Source organism: Oncorhynchus keta, chromosome 5 (genome assembly GCF_023373465.1).
Source record: "Oncorhynchus keta strain PuntledgeMale-10-30-2019 chromosome 5, Oket_V2, whole genome shotgun sequence".
NCBI lineage: Eukaryota > Metazoa > Chordata > Actinopteri > Salmoniformes > Salmonidae > Oncorhynchus > Oncorhynchus keta.
The window spans coordinates 33784469-33805992 of NC_068425.1; the positions used below are offsets into that span (position 1 = coordinate 33784469).

A 21524-nucleotide genomic window follows, 5' to 3' on the forward strand; every position below is an offset into this window, starting at 1 on the left:
AGAGATATGCATGAAGATACCCTGAAATTAAAGGTGACATTTTATGTTGTCACCTCATATGAAACATTTGATCTCAATTCCAAAATGCTGGAGTACAGAGCCAGATGTAAAATGTTGGCTTCAATGTCAAAATAGACTATACTATATTCAATACAATCAAAAATCTAATACCTTTGCTTTTTAAACATTATAATTTTATAATATGTAATTTATAATAATGAGATATCCATTTATGAATAGATATGGCAGGATTCAGGACCATGATATAAAATATCTGAATATGTTAAAAAATATATACTGCCACAATTTTGACCACCAAGGAATATCAGTATGGTTTTAATATGATTTGACTCTTTCTCAGGCTGTCAGGCTGTCTAATCACACAGGAAGGGTGTTCTTCTCTGGGCTCAGCTCTGAGGTCAAACCCCTCACACCTGAGAGAGCTGGATCTGAGTAACAATGACCTGAAGGATTCAGGAGTGAAGCTGCTCTCTGCTGGACTGGGGAATGCCCACTGTAAACTGGAGACTCTGAGGTCAGTATTCCTGTCGTTGGTCAACAAGTGATAACTGTTCACCAGATCCACATCTGTTTACCAGGCACACATAGTCCACATCATATGTGATTGGAGGGCTTATAGCTTTAAATTTTGCGCTTGCATTTTGGATTTGAGATAGAATGTTTAAAATTAGGTGACAATACAGAATGTGTCCTTTTTTTATTGGACTCCAAAATGACAGGACATGATTTACCATTCAGTTACTATTGGGCAAAACACAAACCAAAACACAACCAAAACAAACTGCAAATGCAACCAATGTGTTTGGGGCCTAATATTAAACTGTTGACTACTTTCAAACCTGTTGAGGTTCAGTGTTCCCATTTGGGAACGAGCCCCTCCCACGTTCAGCTGGAAGGTGGCGCATGGAACTTAACCTCCACACATTAACAAGTCCAATAGCTCAAATGAAAGATAAACACCTTGTTTATCTACCCAGCAAGTCAGATTTCTAAAATGTTTTACGGCGAAAACATAGCACATATTTACGTCAAACCACCACCGAATACACAGCTAATTTGCATAGCCAAGTTGAACAAAATATGCAATCAACAAACGCAGGATTAAAAGAAAAATTATTCACTAACCTTTTGAAAATCTTCATCAGATGACAGTAATAGAACATGTTACACAGTACATTAATGTTTTTCAATAATATGCTATTTATATCCATAAATCTCTGTTTACAATGACGCATTGTTCAAAAAATGCTACTCAAATGTCCTGAGAAATGACGATAGCTCCGGCAGATAACGTCAGATAACAAGCAATACATATCATAAACTTTGACTAAATATACATGTTCTACATATATATAGAAAGATACACTTCTTGTATCTTCTTGTATCTTCACTTCACTAAATGCAATCGCTGTGTTACATTTATTTTTAACGTTACAGAATTCGTTCACTAGGCTATAATATGAGTCGGCGCTCAGAAATTAGCATTATGGCTCCTCTATCTTGGAGTCCACAGAAACCCAAATTTACCACATAAATATTCCCTTACCTTTGATGTTCTTCCATCAGAAGACCTGGAAGGAATTATACTTACCAAAAACAGCGTTTAGTTTTGAAGTCTGTGTCTTTAGGTTATCAAACACGACATATTTCGGTTGAAATGCAGCCAAAATTCAAGTGGATGCGCACCAAAACATCAAAAATGACATATTATATGTCGACTAAACTCGTCAAACTATGTTCAGAATCAAGCTTTAGCATGTTATAAAGGTGGAAAACAATCCTGAGCTCGAACAGAAACACACGCATCGTTTAGTCAATCTTGGAAGAAAGAGAGCACCTGAGCCGAGCGAGCATGAGAGTAACCTGTTTTTTCACGCGACCGGAAGGTTTCAGCCCGCCAGAAGTGCGATTCTCACAATGAGAAGCCCCATTGAAAGCAGACATCGCGCTGAAGACAGAGAAACTGTTCCTGGGTCTGTAGCTGCTTGGGGAGGGTGGGGGGCGATGACGTCAAAGTTGGGCCAAATTTTCTGATGACAAGAGAGAGTTTGGGAGAATGGCTGCCCTGAGAGTTCTGCTTTACATACAGACATAATTTAAACGGTTTTAGAAGCTTTAGAGTGTTTTCTATTCAATAATAATTATTATATGCATATACTAGCAATTTTCAACAGATTTTTTTCTGTTTACTATGGGCACGCAATTCCTCCAAAGGGGGCAGTAGTCAGCCCTATCTTTATTAAACTGTTGACTACTTTAATACACTATAAGTGAATTGGTCAGGATTCTTATGACTTTTACAAATGATTAGATACATAAAGTCCTTTTATTCTTCTAAGCGTTGAAACGACTTAGAAAATATGTATTAAACTGCCTTCAAATAAAGGTGACATTATATACTGTCACCTCATATGAAACATTTGAGCTTAAATCCAAAATGCTGTAGTACAGAGCCACATTTAAAATGTTAGCTTCACTGTCATAGATATGGTGTGGACTGTATACTTAATAGAATCTACATCTTATACCCCACTGTCTGTCTTGTGACTGATCCTGTTTGGTAAACTGATATGGTCAGTCTCAGTGAAATATTTGTACTATACATGTTTGTCTCTAAAATAAAAACTTCAATAATTTGTCATTTCTAGTAATGATACATCCATTCATGAATTTATATGGCGGTATTCAGGACACTGATGAATCTGAAAATGTTGAAGAAGTATACTGCCACTCCATTTTCACCACCAAAGAACAGCAGTGTGATTTTAAATGTATTTTACTCTTTGCAGGCTGTCAGGCTGTCTAGTCACAGAGGAAGGCTGTGCTTCTCTGGTCTCAGCTTTGAGGTCAAACCCCTCACACCTGAGAGAGCTGGACCTGAGCTACAATTATCCACGAGACTCAGGAGTCAGATTGCTCTCTGCTGGACTGGAGGATCCACACTGCAGACTGGAGAAACTCAAGTATGTAGAGGGTTTATGTCAATGTTCATATCAGACATGTTTGAGTTATCAGACTAGTTAAGACAAACTGTGTGTGTGTGTGTGTGTGCGTGTGTGTGTGTGTGTGTGTGTGTGTGTGTGTGTGTGTGTGTGTGTGTGTGTGTGTGTGTGTGTGTGTGTGTGTGTGTGTGTGTGTGTGTGTGTGTGTGTGTGTGTGTGTGAATTCACATGTATCACTCAATGACCGTCTGTTCTTATACTTATCGCTACAGTGTGGAACATGGTGGAGAGAAGACAATGAAACCTGGGCTTAGAAAATGTGAGTGTTGACTGCTGTGAAGAATATGACTAAGAATAAGTCTTTATTCAAGTTGAGTCAAAGTCAAAGACCACCATCATTACATACTTGGTCATATTAAATATAAGCTTTACATCTACAGAAGCAGAAATCAGGGACAAAAATGTTGAGAAAGTGTTGCTTTGAGAATGTGTGTGTCTGTGTATGTGTGTGGCGTGTTCGTGTTACATTAGAAATGTGTGTGTGTGTGTGTGTGTGTGGCGTGTTCGTGTTGCATTAGAAATGTGTGTGTGTGTGTGTGTCTGTGTATGTGTGTGGCGTGTTTGTGTTACATTAGAAATGTGTGTGTGTGTGTGTGTGTGTGTGTGTGTGTGTGTGTGTGTGTGTGTGTGTGTGTGTGTGTGTGTGTGTGTGTGTGTGTGTGTGTGTGTGTGTGTGTGTCAAATCAAATTAAACTTTATTTGTCACATGCGCCGAATACAACAAGTTTAGAACTTACTGTGAAATGCTTACTGACAAGGCCCCAACAACAGTGCAGTTCAAGAAGAGTTAAGAAAACATTTACCAAATAGACTAAAGCAAAAAAATAAAATAATAATAAGTAACACAATAAGAATAACAATAACGAGGCTATATACAGGGGACACCGGTACAGAGTCAGTGTGCAGGGGTACAGGCGAGTTGAGGTAATCTGAACATGTAGGTAGGGGACTATGCATAGATAATAAAAAGGGAGTAGCAGCAGTGTACAAAAGGGGGAAGGGGTCAGTGTAAATAGTCTGGTGGCGATTTTTATGAATTGTTCAGCAGTCTAATTGCTGGGGGTAGAAGCTGTAGAGGAGCCTTTTGGTCCTAGAATTTGTGCGGTAGCAGAGAAAACGTGCGATAGCTGCTGTGCGGTAGCAGAGAAAACAGTCTATAACTTGGGTGACTGGAGTCTCTGACAATTTTATGGGCTTTCCTCTGACACCGCCTATAATATAGGTCCTGGATGGCAGGAAGCTTGGCCCCAGTGATGTACTGGGCCATAAGCACTACCCTTACTGTCTGATGCCGAGCAGTTGGCATACCAGGCGGTGATGCAACCGGTCAGGAAGCTCTCGATGGTGCATCTGTAGAACCTTTTGAGGATCTGGGGACCCATGCCAAATCTTTTCAGTCTCCTGAGGGGGAAAATGTTTTGTTGTGCCCTCTTCACGGCTGTCTTGGTGTGTTTGGACCATGTTAGTTTGTTGGTGATGTGGCCTCAAGGAACTTGAAACTCTCGACCAGCTCCACTACAGACCCGTTGATGTTAATGGGGGCCTCTTCCTGTAGTCCACGATCAGCTCCTTTGTTTTGATCACATTGAGGGAGAGGTTGTTGTCCTGGCACCACACTGCCAGGTCTCTGACCTCCTCCCTATAGGCCGTCTCATCATTGTCAGGGATCAGGCCTACCACTGTTGTGTCATCAGCAAACTGAATGATGGTGTTGGAGTCGTGTTTGGCCACACAGTCATGGGTGAACAGGGAGTACAGGAGGGGATTAAACACACACCCCTGAGGGACCCCAGTGTTAAGGATCAGCGTGGCAGACGTGTTGTTGCCTACTCTTACCACCTGGGAGCGGCCCGTCAAGAAGTCAGTAATTACACGTGTTATAATGGCACAAGGCGAGACCCAAATGCAGATACAGGAGGCAAATGGTTGAACTCCGATATTTATTATAACAAAGGGAGTAGGCAAAGGCAGGGTGGGGACAGGCGAGAGTTCACTAACCAGGTCAGAGTCCAAACAGTACCAGGCAATAGGCAGTCTTGAGATCAGGCCAGGCAAGGGTCAGAAACCAGATCTGAGTCTAAACAGTAGAATGGGATAGGCAGGCTGGTAGTCAGAACATGCAGAGTGGTCAGGCAGGCGGGCTCGGAGTCAGGACAGGCAAGGGTTGAAACCAGGAGGACTAGAAACAAAACAGAGACTGGGAAAAATAGGAGCAAGGAAAAATGCTGGTTGACTTGGCAAACAAAACAAACTGGCACAGATAGAAAGGAAACACAGGGATATGTACACCAGGGATAAAAAGCAACACCTGGAGGGGATGGAGACAATTCAAAGGACAGGTGAAATAGATCAGGGTGTGAAAAATGTGTGTGTAATTAATGGGAATAAGTGTGTTTTATATTACCATATAGTATACAATATGATAAGTTAACATGTCTCAAGTTACCTTACGTTCTCCTTTTGATACCTAGAAACATCTACATTAAATTAAATAGGGAAAAGTGAGTTAACATTCTAATGTGAATGATGATGATTTCTAATATTGTGTCTGGTTTCATCCATCAGATGCCTGTGATCTCACACTGGACCCAAACACAGTAAATAGATACCTCTCTCTGTCTGAGGAGAACAGAAAGGTGACATGGAGGACAAAGGACCAGCCGTATCCTGATCACCCAGAGAGGTTTGAGGTCTGGGAACAGGAGCTGTGTAGAGAGGGTCTGACTGGGCGCTGTTACTGGGAGGTAGAGTGGAGTGGGATAGGGGCTGATATGGGAGTGACATATAAAGGAATCATCAGGAGAGGAAGGGGTAATGATAGTAGGCTTGGATGGAATGACAAGTCCTGGAGTCTGGACTGCTCTAACAACAGTTACAGAGCCTGGCACAATAATAATACCACCACCATAGACGTCCCATCCTCCAGCTCCCACAGAGTAGGAGTGTATCTGGACTGGCCAGCCGGCACTCTGTCCTTCTACAGAGTCTCTGACACACTGACCCACCTGTACACATTCCACACCACATTCACTGAGCCCCTCTATCCAGGGTTTTATGTTTGGTATGACTCCTCAGTGTCCCTGTGTCAGGTGGTCCCTGTGTCAAACACAACATGATGTTTCACTCTAATCCTGGTCCTGTTCAGTAAGACACACTGGAGCAACAATGTAGAATATCTCTCTCGTGTGTAAACATATGATTGTAAACATTCATTAACACACACCATTGAAATTGACAAACATTGTCAACTAGAGTCATTCATTAATGTAATTAATCACCACATTGTGTTGTAATTTAGAAATCATTGATCTTCTTGTTATTGGACTTCTTGGTGTTTGGAAATATTGTTGTCTGTAGACAGTTTATTTTTAAAATTCTTGACACAACAGTCATGTTTCTGTATAAACTAAATTCCACTGAATGAAATGTACATGTGACTAATAAAGTTAATCAACCAAATGAAAGAAGAGAGGTGGAAATGTTTTAATATTGATCAGAATATGACAGTACAGTAATAGATTAAAGAAGAGAGGTGTAAATATTTTAATATTGATCACAATATGACATTACAGTAATAGATGGAAGAAGAGAGGTGGAAATGTTTTAATATTGATCAAAATATGACAGTACAGTAATAGATGAAAGAAGAGAGGTGTAAATGTTTTAATATTGATCAGAATATGACAGTACAGTAATAGATGAAAGAAGAGAGGTGGAAATGTTTTAATATTGATCAGAATATGACAGTACAGTAAATGGAGTACAGTAATAGGGGATGTAAATGTTTTAATATTGATCAGTATGACAGTACAGTAAATGGATGTCTTATTCAGTTGAAAAATAAGCTTTTATGATCACACACATACAGACCTTAACCATGTAAAATGTCAACTTCAATGGGGTCGTAGCTGTTCCTTAGTAGTGTGTTTTCAGTGAATCTCCTTTCTCTATCATCTCTGTTACAACACCCTCTGTGGGGTCAGAAACATTCAGGGTAAATGGAAAGAGATCATGTGACGTGATTTCCTCTTTTGGACATTAACAAAGCAACACTCCATCTTAACTACTCCACATTTACTGGATTGGTTCAACAGGACCGAGAGAACCTCCCCACCAGTTCATTTTGTCACATAAAGACCAGCAAGACAGAAACGCCGCTCTGGCATTTATTTTATGCCTGCTGGGTTACTAGTTGTCTACAATGACGACTCCTGCGTAAGTTCACACCCTTGTGACGTTGCAGCAAGCAGCTTCAGGAAGTGATACTGTGCATTTAGTAATCACATTATAACATCCACTATTCTGTCATCATATACCGAGCAAACTATAAATGCAAGATGCAAAGTGTTGGTCCCATGTTTTATGAGCTGAAATAAAAAAATCCCAGAAATGATCTATATGCACAAAAAGTTATTTCTCTCAAATGTTGTGCACATTCCTATTAGTGAACATTTCTCTTTTGCTAAGGACAGGTGTGGCATATCAATGTAGCTGATTAAACAGTATAATTGCATAGGTGCACCTTGTGCTGGGGACAATAGAAGGCCAATCTAAAATGTACAGTTTTGTCACATGGCACAACGCGACAGATGTCTCAAGTTTTGAGGGAGTGTGCAATTGGCATGCTGACTGCAGGAATGTCCACCAGAGCTGTTATGAGAGAATTTAATGTTAATTTCTCATAAGCCGCCTCCAGCATTGTTTTAGAGAATATAGCAAATACGTCCAGCTGGCCTCACAACTACAGACTGCGTGTAACCACACCAACCAAGGACCTCTACATCCAGCTTCTTCACCTGCAGGATCAGCTGACACCATCCATCCAGACAACTGATGAAACGGTGGGATTGCACAACCAAAGAATTTCTGCACAAACTGTCAGAGACCGTCTCACAGATGGCCACTGGCACGCTGGAGAAGTGTGCTCTTCAGGGATTAATCCCGGTTTCAACTGTACCGGGCAGATGACAGACATGGCATCGTGTGGACGAGTGGTTTGCTGATGTCAATGTTGTAAACAGAGTGCCCCATGGTGGCGGTGGGGTTATGTTATGGGCAGACATAAGCTATGAACAATGAACACATTTGCATTTTATCTGTGGCAATTTGAATGCACAGAGATACCGTGACAAGATCCTGAGACCTGACGTGCCATTCATCTGCCGCCATCACCTCATGTTTCAGCATGATAATGCTTGGCCCCATGTCGCAAGGATCTGTACACAGTTCCTGGAAGATGAAAATGTTCCAGTTATTCCATGGCCTGCATCAGAGGTGCAACTTTGGTTTTAGAAGGGGAGGCACAAATATATATATTTTATATTTTTTCCCCTAACCCTCCCACCTCTCCCCTAATAGGAGTAAAATAATGTACAACAACGCTTAGGCTTGTACTTCCAGAGTATACATACCAAAACCATTTTATGGACACAGTGTATTTTACAATAGTTACTTTATTTAATCATTGGTCTCATCCTTCAGCTCCACTCAACCCCAATCTATCTCTGAACATCATCCAGTTTTGATTTTCAGCTGTAACGTGATGTTTCACAAAAGTTCTGAACCTTTCTATTCTCATAGATTCTATTATTGTACATTTAAAAAATAAAACATTTCTAAGAGTATTATTAGAAAATTGATCGATTGACTTTTAAATGATCCAGCAGTGCTATTTGCAGTGGGGAGCATAACTTGGCAGGGAGTCTGGAGGTCCTCACATTTTTTGGTGCATCTAAAGCACATTTCCTGCATTTCTACACAATCTACTATGGCCCATGGAAACTTCTAGACGTCTATTTAGAACAACAAAAGTCAGCAAAAATGCCAGGTCAAAAAGCTAAGAGATGATTAAATATGTTTGTGATTAATGAGACAACTAAGATCCATGATAACTCCATAATCAATATTGTGTTGCAACTTTAACCACTAGCCTAACAAATGAACAACTCTTACGAATAAAGTGCAAAGACACTAGGTTACACAGTTTCTTATGATAACAGTCTCCAGTATCAGCATTTCCAAGCAAACAAAAACAGGAAGAAGGGAGAATCTGTAGACATGCTGAGATAAAAGAACGCTTTGCCAGAATTCAGCCAGCCTTCACAAGACCACAGCATATGCAAATGATGTCCCCTTTTGTGCTTTACACCTCAAACAGAGGAATGACCTTTCTGAGTGCATGATATTCAGTTTCACTGGCATATAGTACATTCTATGGATGGTCTGAAACTTCACTAATGTATGTCTGAGATGATATGAACCTGACGGGGCATTCACACATATCTGTATCCATTCTTCATCATCAATAGCATCTCCCAGGTCTTCCTCACATATTTGTTAACATGTTTTGTCTGTATCCATTCTTCATCATCAATAGCATCTCCCAGGTCTTCCTCACATGTTTGTTAACATGTTTTGTGTCCTCGGGAAAAGCCTCTATCAACCCTTGATACAGTTTGGAAATCAACTTGGAGGTTTGTCAGACTGCCTTAGAAAAGCATCTGGCTTGTCTAATTTTAGCTGGATAAAGAGAATAAAATTCACCTCACCTCCGCCACAGACTGGTCTTCCCTGGCTGCCTGACCCTGCTGAGACCACTATCTGATCCTCCTAAAATGAGAATTACCTTGGTGTACATTTATACATTATATTATCCAAGAATAGAATCAATGATTCAATAATTGAAATGACCTTTATTCCCAGATCCCAGACTGTAGCTTTAAACTTAAGCTGCTGTCCTGTAGCTACTGTTGCTACTACCCATCAATTCAAGATGGAAGTTATTATCAATCACTGAATATAATGCAAAATTCTCCTGAGCTTTGTAGACTGGTCTTCCCTGACTGTTTGACCCTGCTGGGACCCCTGTCACCATCTGATCCTGCTAAGACATGATCAGCATAGTGTTGTGTACTGACTGTTTGACCCTGCTGGGAGCCCTGTCACCATCTGATCCTGCTAAGACATGATCAGCATAGTGTTGTGTACTGACTGTTTGACCCTGCTGGGAGCCCTGTCACCATCTGATCCTGCTAAGACATGATCAGCATAGTGTTGTGTACTGACTGTTTGACCCTGCTGGGAGCCCTGTCACCATCTGATCCTGCTAAGACATGATCATCATAGTGTTGTGTACTGACTGTACTAGATGGCTGAATTCCTGCGGGATGCCTGCAGGATCTGAGGTCCTGACAGAGATCATTGCTGCAAGGTCTGCATTTTTCATGCTGCAGGCTGCGGGCAGTAAGACAGACATCTTTGGGATGAAAATATTTTAGTTGTCCCACAAATCATTTGGAAGCGGTCCTATTTCTGCTTTCAATGCATTAGCCAACCTATTGTATGAAAAGCAACATTTTTTCACACACTCAGAATTCACTGCTTTAATATAATAATATAATATATGCCATTTCGCAGACGCTTTTATCCAAAGCGACTTACAGTCATGTGTGCATACATTCTACGTATGGGTGGTCCCGGGAATCGAACCGACTACCCTGGCGTTACAAGCGCCATGCTCTACCAACTGAGCTACAGAACCACTTCCGTAGCCTACTTCTCCTAGTTGGGTGTGAGAGTTCAAGTGCACCTAGTATGTGTGGTCTCATTGAAGTAGAGTAGGCTGCAGTGATGGAAAAAGTACCCAATTCTCATACTAAAAGTAGAGATACCTTAATAGAAAATGACTCAAGTAAAAGTCAGCCAGTAAAATACTACTTGAGTAAAAGTATAAAAGTATTTAGTTTTAAATATACTTAAGTATCAAAAGTAAATGTAATTGCTAAAATATACTTAAGTATCAAAATGAAAGTACAAATATTTCAAATTCCTTATATTAAGCAAACCAAGGGGCACCATTTTTTATATATTTTTTATATACAGATAGCCAAGGGGAACATTTTGTGTTTATATCGCCATCTGACAGATAACTAGAGGCTAGAACTGACCTGGCTGTGGTAGTTACTCGCTAGCTTAGCTTATTCATTCACCTCAGTCGAGAGGGGATGAAACATGTCGGTTACAATACTAGCTCAGCACTGCGAATAAACACGAGTTTACTTTTGTTCTGTTAAGTTAATCAGTTGTTACCTTGCCAGCTACATCAGTTAACTAAATAGTAGCCAGTTTCTGCTCTGCTTGCTTTTACACCTCGGTGAAAGAGCTCAAAATATACACACTGAACTATGCTCAAATCTCCCATGCTGGTCGACGGCTTCTTGTATCACATTGCAATGATAAAACTAGTGGGGACAAAAATTACATTTCAGAATGTGTGGGGGGGGGGGACAAGTTGCACACCTGTCTGCCATTATTACATGGTTTAAACTGTTCTCTGTTATTAACATTAGATGTTGGACTCAGTATCATTTTCAGCATGAATGAGAACTATGACCTTGTAAGATTCAACTCAATATTAGGTAGGTGTTCTGAATGTTTTCTACACTCAGTGTCACGTTATGTTTTACAATATGCATCAGTGATCAGAATAGAGAGTGCAGTTCTGTCAGTTCTGTCAACGTCCACCAGAGGAGGACATAAGAATATGGTTCTGGTTTCTTCTCTCCTAAATTCACATCTAATCATCAGTCTAAATCAGATTATTGTTTGATTATTAACAATGTGGAGGAGACAGACTCAGCAGTGTATTATTGTAAGACACATGATGCTAATGAAATCGTATAACAGTGATATACACTATGACAAAAAACTCCTCCCCAAATACACTCACTTCTGCTTCATGGCAGAGGGGTGAACTCTAAGAAACAGCAGTTGATCAGTGATTATTATAACATTATATACAAGACACAATGGGAGATCTGGAAATGGAAGAACCATCCATTACAAAGATTATAAAAAGACATTGTCTGAAAGGAAACTGATGTTGTCTCTCTTGTTGTGATCATCATCATCATCAGGTCAATACTGCATCATATGGATATTGCTTTAACTGATGGATTTAAAAGGACCAGACACAAACAGCAGAATATGATGCTATACAATATACTGTTACTTCATAGAGAGAAACTCTAGAAAAGCCTGAGATGTTAGTAGTGAGAGTGAAGCTCTGTCTGAATGGGATGTTTCAGTTCCTGTCCTCTCAGTAGAGAGAGTGAAGCTCTGTCTGAATGGGATGTTTCAGTTCCTGTCCTCTCAGTAGAGAGAGTGAAGCTCTGTCTGAATGGGATGGTTCAGTTCCTGTCCTCTCAGTAGAGAGAGTGAAGCTCTGTCTGAATGGGATGTTTCAGTTCCTGTCCTCTCAGTAGAGAGAGTGAAGCTCTGTCTGAATGGGATGTTTCAGTTCCTGTCCTCTCAGTAGAGAGAGTGAAGCTCTGTCTGAATGGGATGGTTCAGTTCCTGTCCTCTCAGTAGAGAGAGTGAAGCTCTGTCTGAATGGGATGGTTCAGTTCCTGTCCTCTCAGTAGAGAGAGTGAAGCTCTGTCTGAATGGGATGTTTCAGTTCCTGTCCTCTCAGTAGAGAGAGTGAAGCTCTGTCTGAATGGGATGTTTCAGTTCCTGTCCTCTCAGTAGAGAGAGTGAAGCTCTGTCTGAATGGGATGGTTCAGTTCCTGTCCTCTCAGTAGAGAGAGTGAAGCTCTGTCTGAATGGGATGTTTCAGTTCCTGTCCTCAGTAGAGAGAGTGAAGCTCTGTCTGAATGGGATGGTTCAGTTCCTGTCCTCTCAGTAGAGAGTGAGGAGGTTATTGTACAGCTGTGTAAACAAACTGAATCACTGTGATATTCGGACAAGGGACCAAGCTCATTTTTACTGGTGAGTTCCCTTTATTTTAACCTTATATTTTTGTATTCAAGGCTTTTTGTAAAACGTAATAGTTAATAGAGTTACATATTTAACATTATATTATTTTTTTCATGTTTATTTTGTGGAATTAACCTACTTTGTGGACTGATTATCAAGAGTCATGGACACCCTGTGACATCTTCATAGCGGCAGGGTAGCATAGTGGTTAGAGCATTGGACTAGTAACTGGAAGGTTGCAAGTTCCAACCCCTGAGCTGACAAGGTACAAATCTGTCGTTCTGCCCCTGAACAGACAGTTAACCCACTGTTCCTAGGCTGTCATTGAAAATAAGAATTTGTTCTTAACTGACTTGCATAGTTAAATAAAGGTCAAATAAATAAAATAAATAGCCTACCATACATCTGTAGTTGTTGATTTCTCATTTAAACTTAAAACACATGATGGACTATTTGACCATGTCGGTTACTGCTGTCACTTGACAACACTACTCATTTATAATGTCTCACACAATAATCATCTATTTACTCTGAGGTAGATTTGAATGTGAATGCTACATAAAGTTGTATCAACCTTTAAGGTATTGGTCCCACGTTATATTAAATAATGATAAAACCATGTATATGGTAGTTACACAATGTTGCTACATGATTCATTACATTGCAGGCTACGACATTACAGTTGGTAACTCTGTTTGCTGGGTGACTAGTAGTAGGATGTATGTTTGATTGTATCCCTCATTCAGCACATCTGACTACTTGATTATGTTTAAACGTAGAGATCTGAACTCATTATCCACTTGTACAGAAATCTGCTTCACCTCTGAAAAGTCACATATGGAGAGTTACTTAGGAAGTTTAAACTAAGACCAGGTACAAACAGATATTTGTGAGTAACATGTAACAATATAATTCCATGGTTTTAGTGCCTTTTAATTTACGAGGCCAGAATGTTAATTGTTTGTAGCCTTTGAGAAAATGTTGTACTGTTTATTCTACAGTATAATCACACAACCCCGTTTCATTCTACTAATATATCAAATGATTTTGTGTAATATGTATTCTGCTCATTCCATTGGTCCAGACTCTACCCTCCCTCCGCCTGTCTTGACCATCCTCCCTCCGTCCAGTGAAGAGTTGAAGTCGAGCAAAGTCACCCTGGTGTGTCTGGCCAGTCAGATGGCCATGGGCTACGCTGATGTCAGCTGGACAGCGGGAGGGAATCCGGTCACCGGCGGCATCGCTACGAGTGTCCCGGTACCGCAAGCCGACAAGACGTTCCAGCTCAGCAGCTGTCTGACCGTTGACACGTCAGAATGGAACCAGGACAAAGTGTTCTCATGTAAAGTCACCGCGGGATCCAAGTTCGCTGAGAAAGGCATCAAGAAGTCTGAATGCAGCACTGAGTAGCCTGAGAACCATTGTAATGTCCATTTAATTTTCTACATCACTTTTCAAGATAATGTTAATGCATTAGAAGTTTAACCTACATATATTCATTATGTTCCATAAAAGATAAATAGCTAATCACACTGATATCATAGGCTACATGATAAGTAGACTTGTTATATTTGAAATGGGTTGTTTTGCAGATTTATAATAGAGGAATAGTGAAAGCTTTGCTGTATTGTGGATATTCAATAAAGAACATTCTAAAGAACACGTGTTTGTATTAGAGCATGTTGATGAGCATCAGTGTTAGCAGCTCTACATGAGGGGGAATTTAACTGAACTCAAATAGAGCAGCCTGCTCACTGACTTTAGTCCAGATCCAGAAATAGTTGATGTAGATATCCAGGATGTAGGGCAGGTTTACTATAATGTTAATGAATAACCAGAGATGGACCACAAGTTTAGTTTAAATTAGTACTTTATTGAGAACCTTCATTAGTATGATATGATTGTACTATGATTGTACTATGATTGTACTATGATTGTATTATGAGATCATTCTAAAAGTATTCTAAAAGTATATATTTAATAATCATCCATATCTATCTAAAATATAGTTGATTTGTAAAGAAATCATGTGATTGGGGATCACATTATTTCCTTGACAATATTTTCTGGTACTATTTCACTGTATGAGGAATTAAAACAAGAATACAATAACATGATATATTCAATATATTCATATTTTATAGCTACAATATGCAAAAGTGTTATAATCTTACTGCAATGTACAATAGCATTTTGCACATGAATCTGTTATATATCTGCAAATGGCAGGGGGAAGAGAAGTGAGACAAATATTGTAATATGCTGCCACCTTGTGTTTCAACGGTATTACAGAAATAGTCCTATATCATGGACTGTATTTGCAGTTTTTACCAACGTACATATGTAACGGTTTTCTTCTTCCTCTGAGGAGGAGTAGTCAATATCGGACCAATGCGCAGCGTGGTATGTGTTCATGATGGTTTATTTACTCTACACTGAAATAACAAGGTGAAAATAAACGAAAACCGAAACAGTCCTATAAGGTGCAGAAAACACTAAAACAGAAAATAATCAGCCACAAAACACAGGTGGGAAAAGGCTCCCTAAGTATGATTCTCAATCAGAGACAACTAACGACACCTGCCTCTGATGGAGAACCATACCAGGCCAAAACACAGGTGGGAAAAGGCTCCCTAAGTATGATTCTCAATCAGAGACAACGAACGACACCTGCCTCTGATTGAGAACCATACCAGGCCAAAACACAGGTGGGAAAAGGCTCCCTAAGTATGATTCTCAATCAGAGACAACGAACGACACCTGCCTCTGATTGAGAACCATACCAGGCCAAACACAAAACACAGGTGGGAAAAGGCTCCCTAAGTATGATTCTCAATCAGAGACAACGAACGACACCTGCCTCTGATTGAGAACCATACCAGGCCAAAACACAGGTGGGAAAAGGCTCCCTAAGTATGATTCTCAATCAGAGACAACGAACGACACCTGCCTCTGATTGAGAACCATACCAGGCCAAACACATAAACACAACATAGAAAAAAGAACATAGACTACCCACCCCAACTCACGCCCTGACCAAACTAAAACAAAGACATAACAAAGGAACTAAGGTCAGAACGTGACAACATAAGTATAAATATTTTAAAGTACAACTTAAGTAGTTTTTCGGGGGTATCTGTACTTTACTATTTATATTTTTGACTACTTTTACTTTTACTTCACTACATTCCTAAATAAAATGATGACAATTGCATACTTTTCCCACCACTGGTATTTACAGATGCTATAGGTATAAATATTTTATTATAATATGAGATGAGGATTTCAATGATTATAACATTTCTAGACTACATTATGTCCATCACACATCATCAACACAATCACAAATTATCATATTTATGAAGGTTAGTGTGTTTGTGAGCACAAAGCCCTCTTCAGTTCCTGGTTGATCTTGTTCAGAGAGGGATGTAGTAGTAATGTAGTTAAGACTATATCAGTCCTATAAAGGCCCGTCCACACCAAGGACAATAACTATAATGATAGCTATAACGATAAACTATTCATAAATATAAAACATTGGTGTGCATCTACACTAGATGACAGTTTATCATTTATTGTTGTACAGTTCACCTGTCAATCAACGGATCAAGGCTTAGGGATCCTCCTTCCTCTAATCTTCATGGACAAAGGCCATTTATTCTGTCTGCTGTCTTCATCTGTGTCCTCAAATCTGCCCTTAATGGTGTCCTCATCTCTCCCCTTAATGGTGTCCTCATCTCTCCCCTTAATGGTGTCCTCATCTCTCCCCTTAATGGTGTCCTCATCTCTCCCCTTAATGGTGTCCTCACCTCTCCCCGTAATGGTGTCCTCATCTCTCCCCTTAATGGTGTCCTCATCTCTCCCCTTAATGGTGTCCTCATCTCTCCCCTTAATGGTGTCCTCATCTCTCTCTTTAATGGTGCCCTCACCTCTCTCTTTAATGGTGTCCTCACCTCTCCTTACTGGTGTCCTCACCTCTCCCCGTAATGGTGTCCTCACCTCTCCTTAATGGTGTCCTCATCTCTCCCCTTAATGGTGTCCTCATCTCTCCCCTTAATGGTGTCCTCATCTCTCCCTTAATGGTGTCCTCATCTCTCCCCTTAATGGTGTCCTCATCTCTCCCCTTAATGGTGTCCTCACCTCTCCCCGTAATGGTGTCCTCATCTCTCCCCTTAATGGTGTCCTCATCTCTCCCCGTAATGGTGTCCTCATCTCTCCCCTTAATGGTGTCCTCACCTCTCCCCTTAATGGTGTCCTCATCTCTCCCCTTAATGGTGTCCTCATCTCTCCCCTTAATGGTGTCCTCATCTCTCCCCTTAATGGTGTCCTCATCTCTCCCCTTAATGGTGTCCTCATCTCTCCCCTTAATGGTGTCCTCACCTCTCCCCTTAATGGTGTCCTCATCTCTCCCCTTAATGGTGTCCTCATCTCTCCCCTTAATGGTGTCCTCACCTCTCCCCTTAATGGTGTCCTCATCTCTCCCCTTAATGGTGTCCTCATCTCTCCCTTAATGGTGTCCTCATCTCTCCCCTTAATGGTGTCCTCATCTCTCCCCTTAATGGTGTCCTCACCTCTCCCCCTAATGGTGTCCTCATCTCTCCCCTTAATGGTGTCCTCATCTCTCCCCTTAATGGTGTCCTCATCTCTCCCCTTAATGGTGTCCTCATCTCTCCCCTTAATGGTGTCCTCATCTCTCCCCTTAATGGTGTCCTCATCTCTCCCCTAATGGTGTCCTCATCTCTCCCCTTAATGGTGTCCTCATCTCTCCCCTTAATGGTGTCCTCATCTCTCCCCTTAATGGTGTCCTCATCTCTCCCTTAATGGTGTCCTCATCTCTCCCCTTAATGGTGTCCTCATCTCTCCCCCTAATGGTGTCCTCATCTCTCCCCTTAATGGTGTCCTCACCTCTCCCCCTAATGGTGTCCTCATCTCTCCCCTTAATGGTGTCCTCATCTCTCTACTTAATGGTGTCCTCATCTCTCCCCTTAATGGTGTCCTCATCTCTCCCCTTAATGGTGTCCTCATCTCTCCCCTTAATGGTGTCCTCATCTCTCCCCTTAATGGTGTCCTCATCTCTCCCCGTAATGGTGTCCTCACCTCTCCCCGTAATGGTGTCCTCATCTCTCTCCTTAATGGTGTCCTCACCTCTCTCTTTAATGGTGTCCTCACCTCTCCCCGTAATGGTGTCCTCATCTCTCCCCTTAATGGTGTCCTCACCTCTCTCTTTAATGGTGTCCTCACCTCTCCCCGTAATGGTGTCCTCATCTCTCCCCTTAATGGTGTCCTCATCTCTCCCCTTAATGGTGTCCTCACCTCTCCCCTTAATGGTGTCCTCACCTCTCCCCGTAATGGTGTCCTCATCTCTCCCCTTAATGGTGTCCTCACCTCTCCCCTTAATGGTGTCCTCACCTCTCCCCGTAATGGTGTCCTCATCTCTCCCCTTAATGGTGTCCTCACCTCTCCCCGTAATGGTGTCCTCATCTCTCCCCTTAATGGTGTCCTCATCTCTCCCCTTAATGGTGTCCTCATCTCTCCCCTTAATGGTGTCCTCATCTCTCCCTTAATGGTGTCCTCATCTCTCCCCTTAATGGTGTCCTCATCTCTCCCCTTAATGGTGTCCTCATCTCTCCCTTAATGGTGTCCTCACCTCTCCCCGTAATGGTGTCCTCATCTCTCCCCTTAATGGTGTCCTCACCTCTCCCCGTAATGGTGTCCTCATCTCTCCCCTTAATGGTGTCCTCATCTCTCCCCTTAATGGTGTCCTCATCTCTCCCCTTAATGGTGTCCTCATCTCTCCCCTTAATGGTGTCCTCACCTCTCCCCTTAATGGTGTCCTCATCTCTCCCCTTAATGGTGTCCTCATCTCTCCCCTTAATGGTGTCCTCATCTCTCCCCTTAATGGTGTCCTCATCTCTCCCCTTAATGGTGTCCTCATCTCTCCCCTTAATGGTGTCCTCATCTCTCCCCTTAATGGTGTCCTCATCTCTCCCCTTAATGGTGTCCTCATCTCTCCCCTTAATGGTGTCCTCATCTCTCCCCTAATGGTGTCCTCATCTCTCCCCTTAATGGTGTCCTCATCTCTCCCCTTAATGGTGTCCTCATCTCTCCCTTAATGGTGTCCTCATCTCTCCCCTAATGGTGTCCTCATCTCTCTCCTTAATGGTGTCCTCATCTCTCCCCTTAATGGTGTCCTCATCTCTCCCCTTAATGGTGTCCTCATCTCTCCCCTTAATGGTGTCCTCATCTCTCCCCTTAATGGTGTCCTCACCTCTCTCCTTAATGGTGTCCTCACCTCTCCTTACTGGTGTCCTCACCTCTCCTTTAATGGTGTCCTCACCTCTCTCCTTAATGGTGTCCTCACCTCTCCTTACTGGTGTCCTCATCTCTCTCCTTAATGGTGTCCTCACCTCTCCCTTAATGGTGTCCTCACCTCTCCTTACTGGTGTCCTCACCTCTCCTTAATGGTGTCCTCACCTCTCTCCCTAATGGTGTCCTCACCTCTCCCTTAATGGTGTCCTCATCTCTCCCCGTAATGGTGTCCTCATCTCTCCCCTTAATGGTGTCCTCATCTCTCCCCTTAATGGTGTCCTCATCTCTCCCCTTAATGGTGTCCTCATCTCTCCCTTAATGGTGTCCTCATCTCTCCCCTTAATGGTGTCCTCACCTCTCCCCTTAATGGTGTCCTCACCTCTCCCCTTAATGGTGTCCTCACTCTCTCTTTAATGGTGTCCTCACCTCTCCTTAATGGTGTCCTCACCTCTCTCCTTAATGGTGTCCTCACCTCTCCTTACTGGTGTCCTCACCTCTCCCCCTAATGGTGTCCTCACCTCTCCCCTTAATGGTGTCCTCACCTCTCTCTTTAATGGTGTCCTCACCTCTCCTTAATGGTGTCCTCACCTCTCCCCTTAATGGTGTCCTCACCTCTCCCCTTAATGGTGTCCTCACCTCTCTCTTTAATGGTGTCCTCACCTCTCCCCTTAATGGTGTCCTCACCTCTCTCCTTAATGGTGTCCTCACCTCTCCTTACTGGTGTCCTCACCTCTCCTTACTGGTGTCCTCATCTCTCCCCGTAATGGTGTCCTCATCTCTCCCCTTAATGGTGTCCTCATCTCTCCCCTTAATGGTGTCCTCATCTCTCCCCTTAATGGTGTCCTCACCTCTCTCCTTACTGGTGTCCTCACCTCTCCCCCTAATGGTGTCCTCATCTCTCCCCGTAATGGTGTCCTCACCTCTCCTTACTGGTGTCCTCACCTCTCCCCCTAATGGTGTCCTCATCTCTCCCCCTAATGGTGTCCTCACCTCTCTCTTTAATGGTGTCCTCACCTCTCTCTTTAATGGTGTCCTCATCTCTCTCCTTACTGGTGTCCTCATCTCTCCCCTTAATGGTGTCCTCATCTCTCCCCTTAATGGTGTCCTCATCTCTCCCCTTAATGGTGTCCTCACCTCTCCCCGTAATGGTGTCCTCATCTCTCCCCTTAATGGTGTCCTCACCTCTCCCGTAATGGTGTCCTCATCTCTCCCCTTAATGGTGTCCTCATCTCTCCCCTTAATGGTGTCCTCATCTCTCCCTTAATGGTGTCCTCATCTCTCCCCTTAATGGTGTCCTCATCTCTCCCCTTAATGGTGTCCTCACCTCTCCCTTAATGGTGTCCTCACCTCTCCTTACTGGTGTCCTCACCTCTCCCCGTAATGGTGTCCTCATCTCTCCCCTTAATGGTGTCCTCATCTCTCCCCTTAATGGTGTCCTCACCTCTCCCCTTAATGGTGTCCTCATCTCTCCCCTTAATGGTGTCCTCATCTCTCCCCCTAATGTTGTCCTCATCTCTCCCCTTAATGGTGTCCTCATCTCTCCCCTTAATGGTGTCCTCATCTCTCCCCTTAATGGTGTCCTCATCTCTCCCCGTAATGGTGTCCTCATCTCTCCCCTTAATGGTGTCCTCATCTCTCCCCTTAATGGTGTCCTCATCTCTCCCCTTAATGGTGTCCTCATCTCTCCCCTTAATGGTGTCCTCATCTCTCCCCTTAATGGTGTCCTCATCTCTCCCCCTAATGGTGTCCTCATCTCTCTCCTTAATGGTGTCCTCATCTCTCCCCTTAATGGTGTCCTCATCTCTCCCCTTAATGGTGTCCTCATCTCTCCCCTTAATGGTGTCCTCACCTCTCTCTTTAATGGTGTCCTCACCTCTCCTTACTGGTGTCCTCACCTCTCTCTTTAATGGTGTCCTCACCTCTCTCCTTAATGGTGTCCTCACCTCTCCTTACTGGTGTCCTCACCTCTCTCCTTAATGGTGTCCTCACCTCTCTCCTTAATGGTGTCCTCACCTCTCCTTACTGGTGTCCTCACCTCTCCTTAATGGTGTCCTCACCTCTCTCCCTAATGGTGTCCTCACCTCTCCTTAATGGTGTCCTCATCTCTCCCCGTAATGGTGTCCTCATCTCTCCCCTTAATGGTGTCCTCATCTCTCCCCTTAATGGTGTCCTCATCTCTCCCCTTAATGGTGTCCTCATCTCTCTCCTTAATGGTGTCCTCATCTCTCCCCTTAATGGTGTCCTCACCTCTCCCCTTAATGGTGTCCTCACCTCTCTCTTTAATGGTGTCCTCACCTCTCCTTACTGGTGTCCTCACCTCTCCCCTTAATGGTGTCCTCACCTCTCCTTAATGGTGTCCTCACCTCTCCCCTTATGGTGTCCTCACCTCTCCCCTAATGGTGTCCTCACCTCTGTCTCCCTCTTTAATGGTGTCCT

General features: G+C 42.6%; 1 protein-coding gene and 1 pseudogene across 1 annotated transcript in view; both read left to right on the plus strand.

The window, feature by feature from the left end:
* The window catches only part of LOC127930187 (NACHT, LRR and PYD domains-containing protein 12-like), a 99181-nt gene extending 92718 nt beyond the window's left edge, over positions 1-6463 (plus strand). The window contains 4 exon segments of the mRNA XM_052519700.1: positions 362-535; positions 2811-2984; positions 3236-3282; positions 5589-6463. Coding sequence (XP_052375660.1) covers positions 362-535; positions 2811-2984; positions 3236-3282; positions 5589-6139 — 946 coding nt within the window. The 3' untranslated portion in view covers positions 6140-6463.
* Positions 6464-11397: 4934 nt separating this feature from the next.
* On the plus strand, positions 11398-14582 carry LOC127930353 (Ig lambda chain C region-like; annotated as a pseudogene).
* Positions 14583-21524: the final 6942 nt, after the last annotated feature.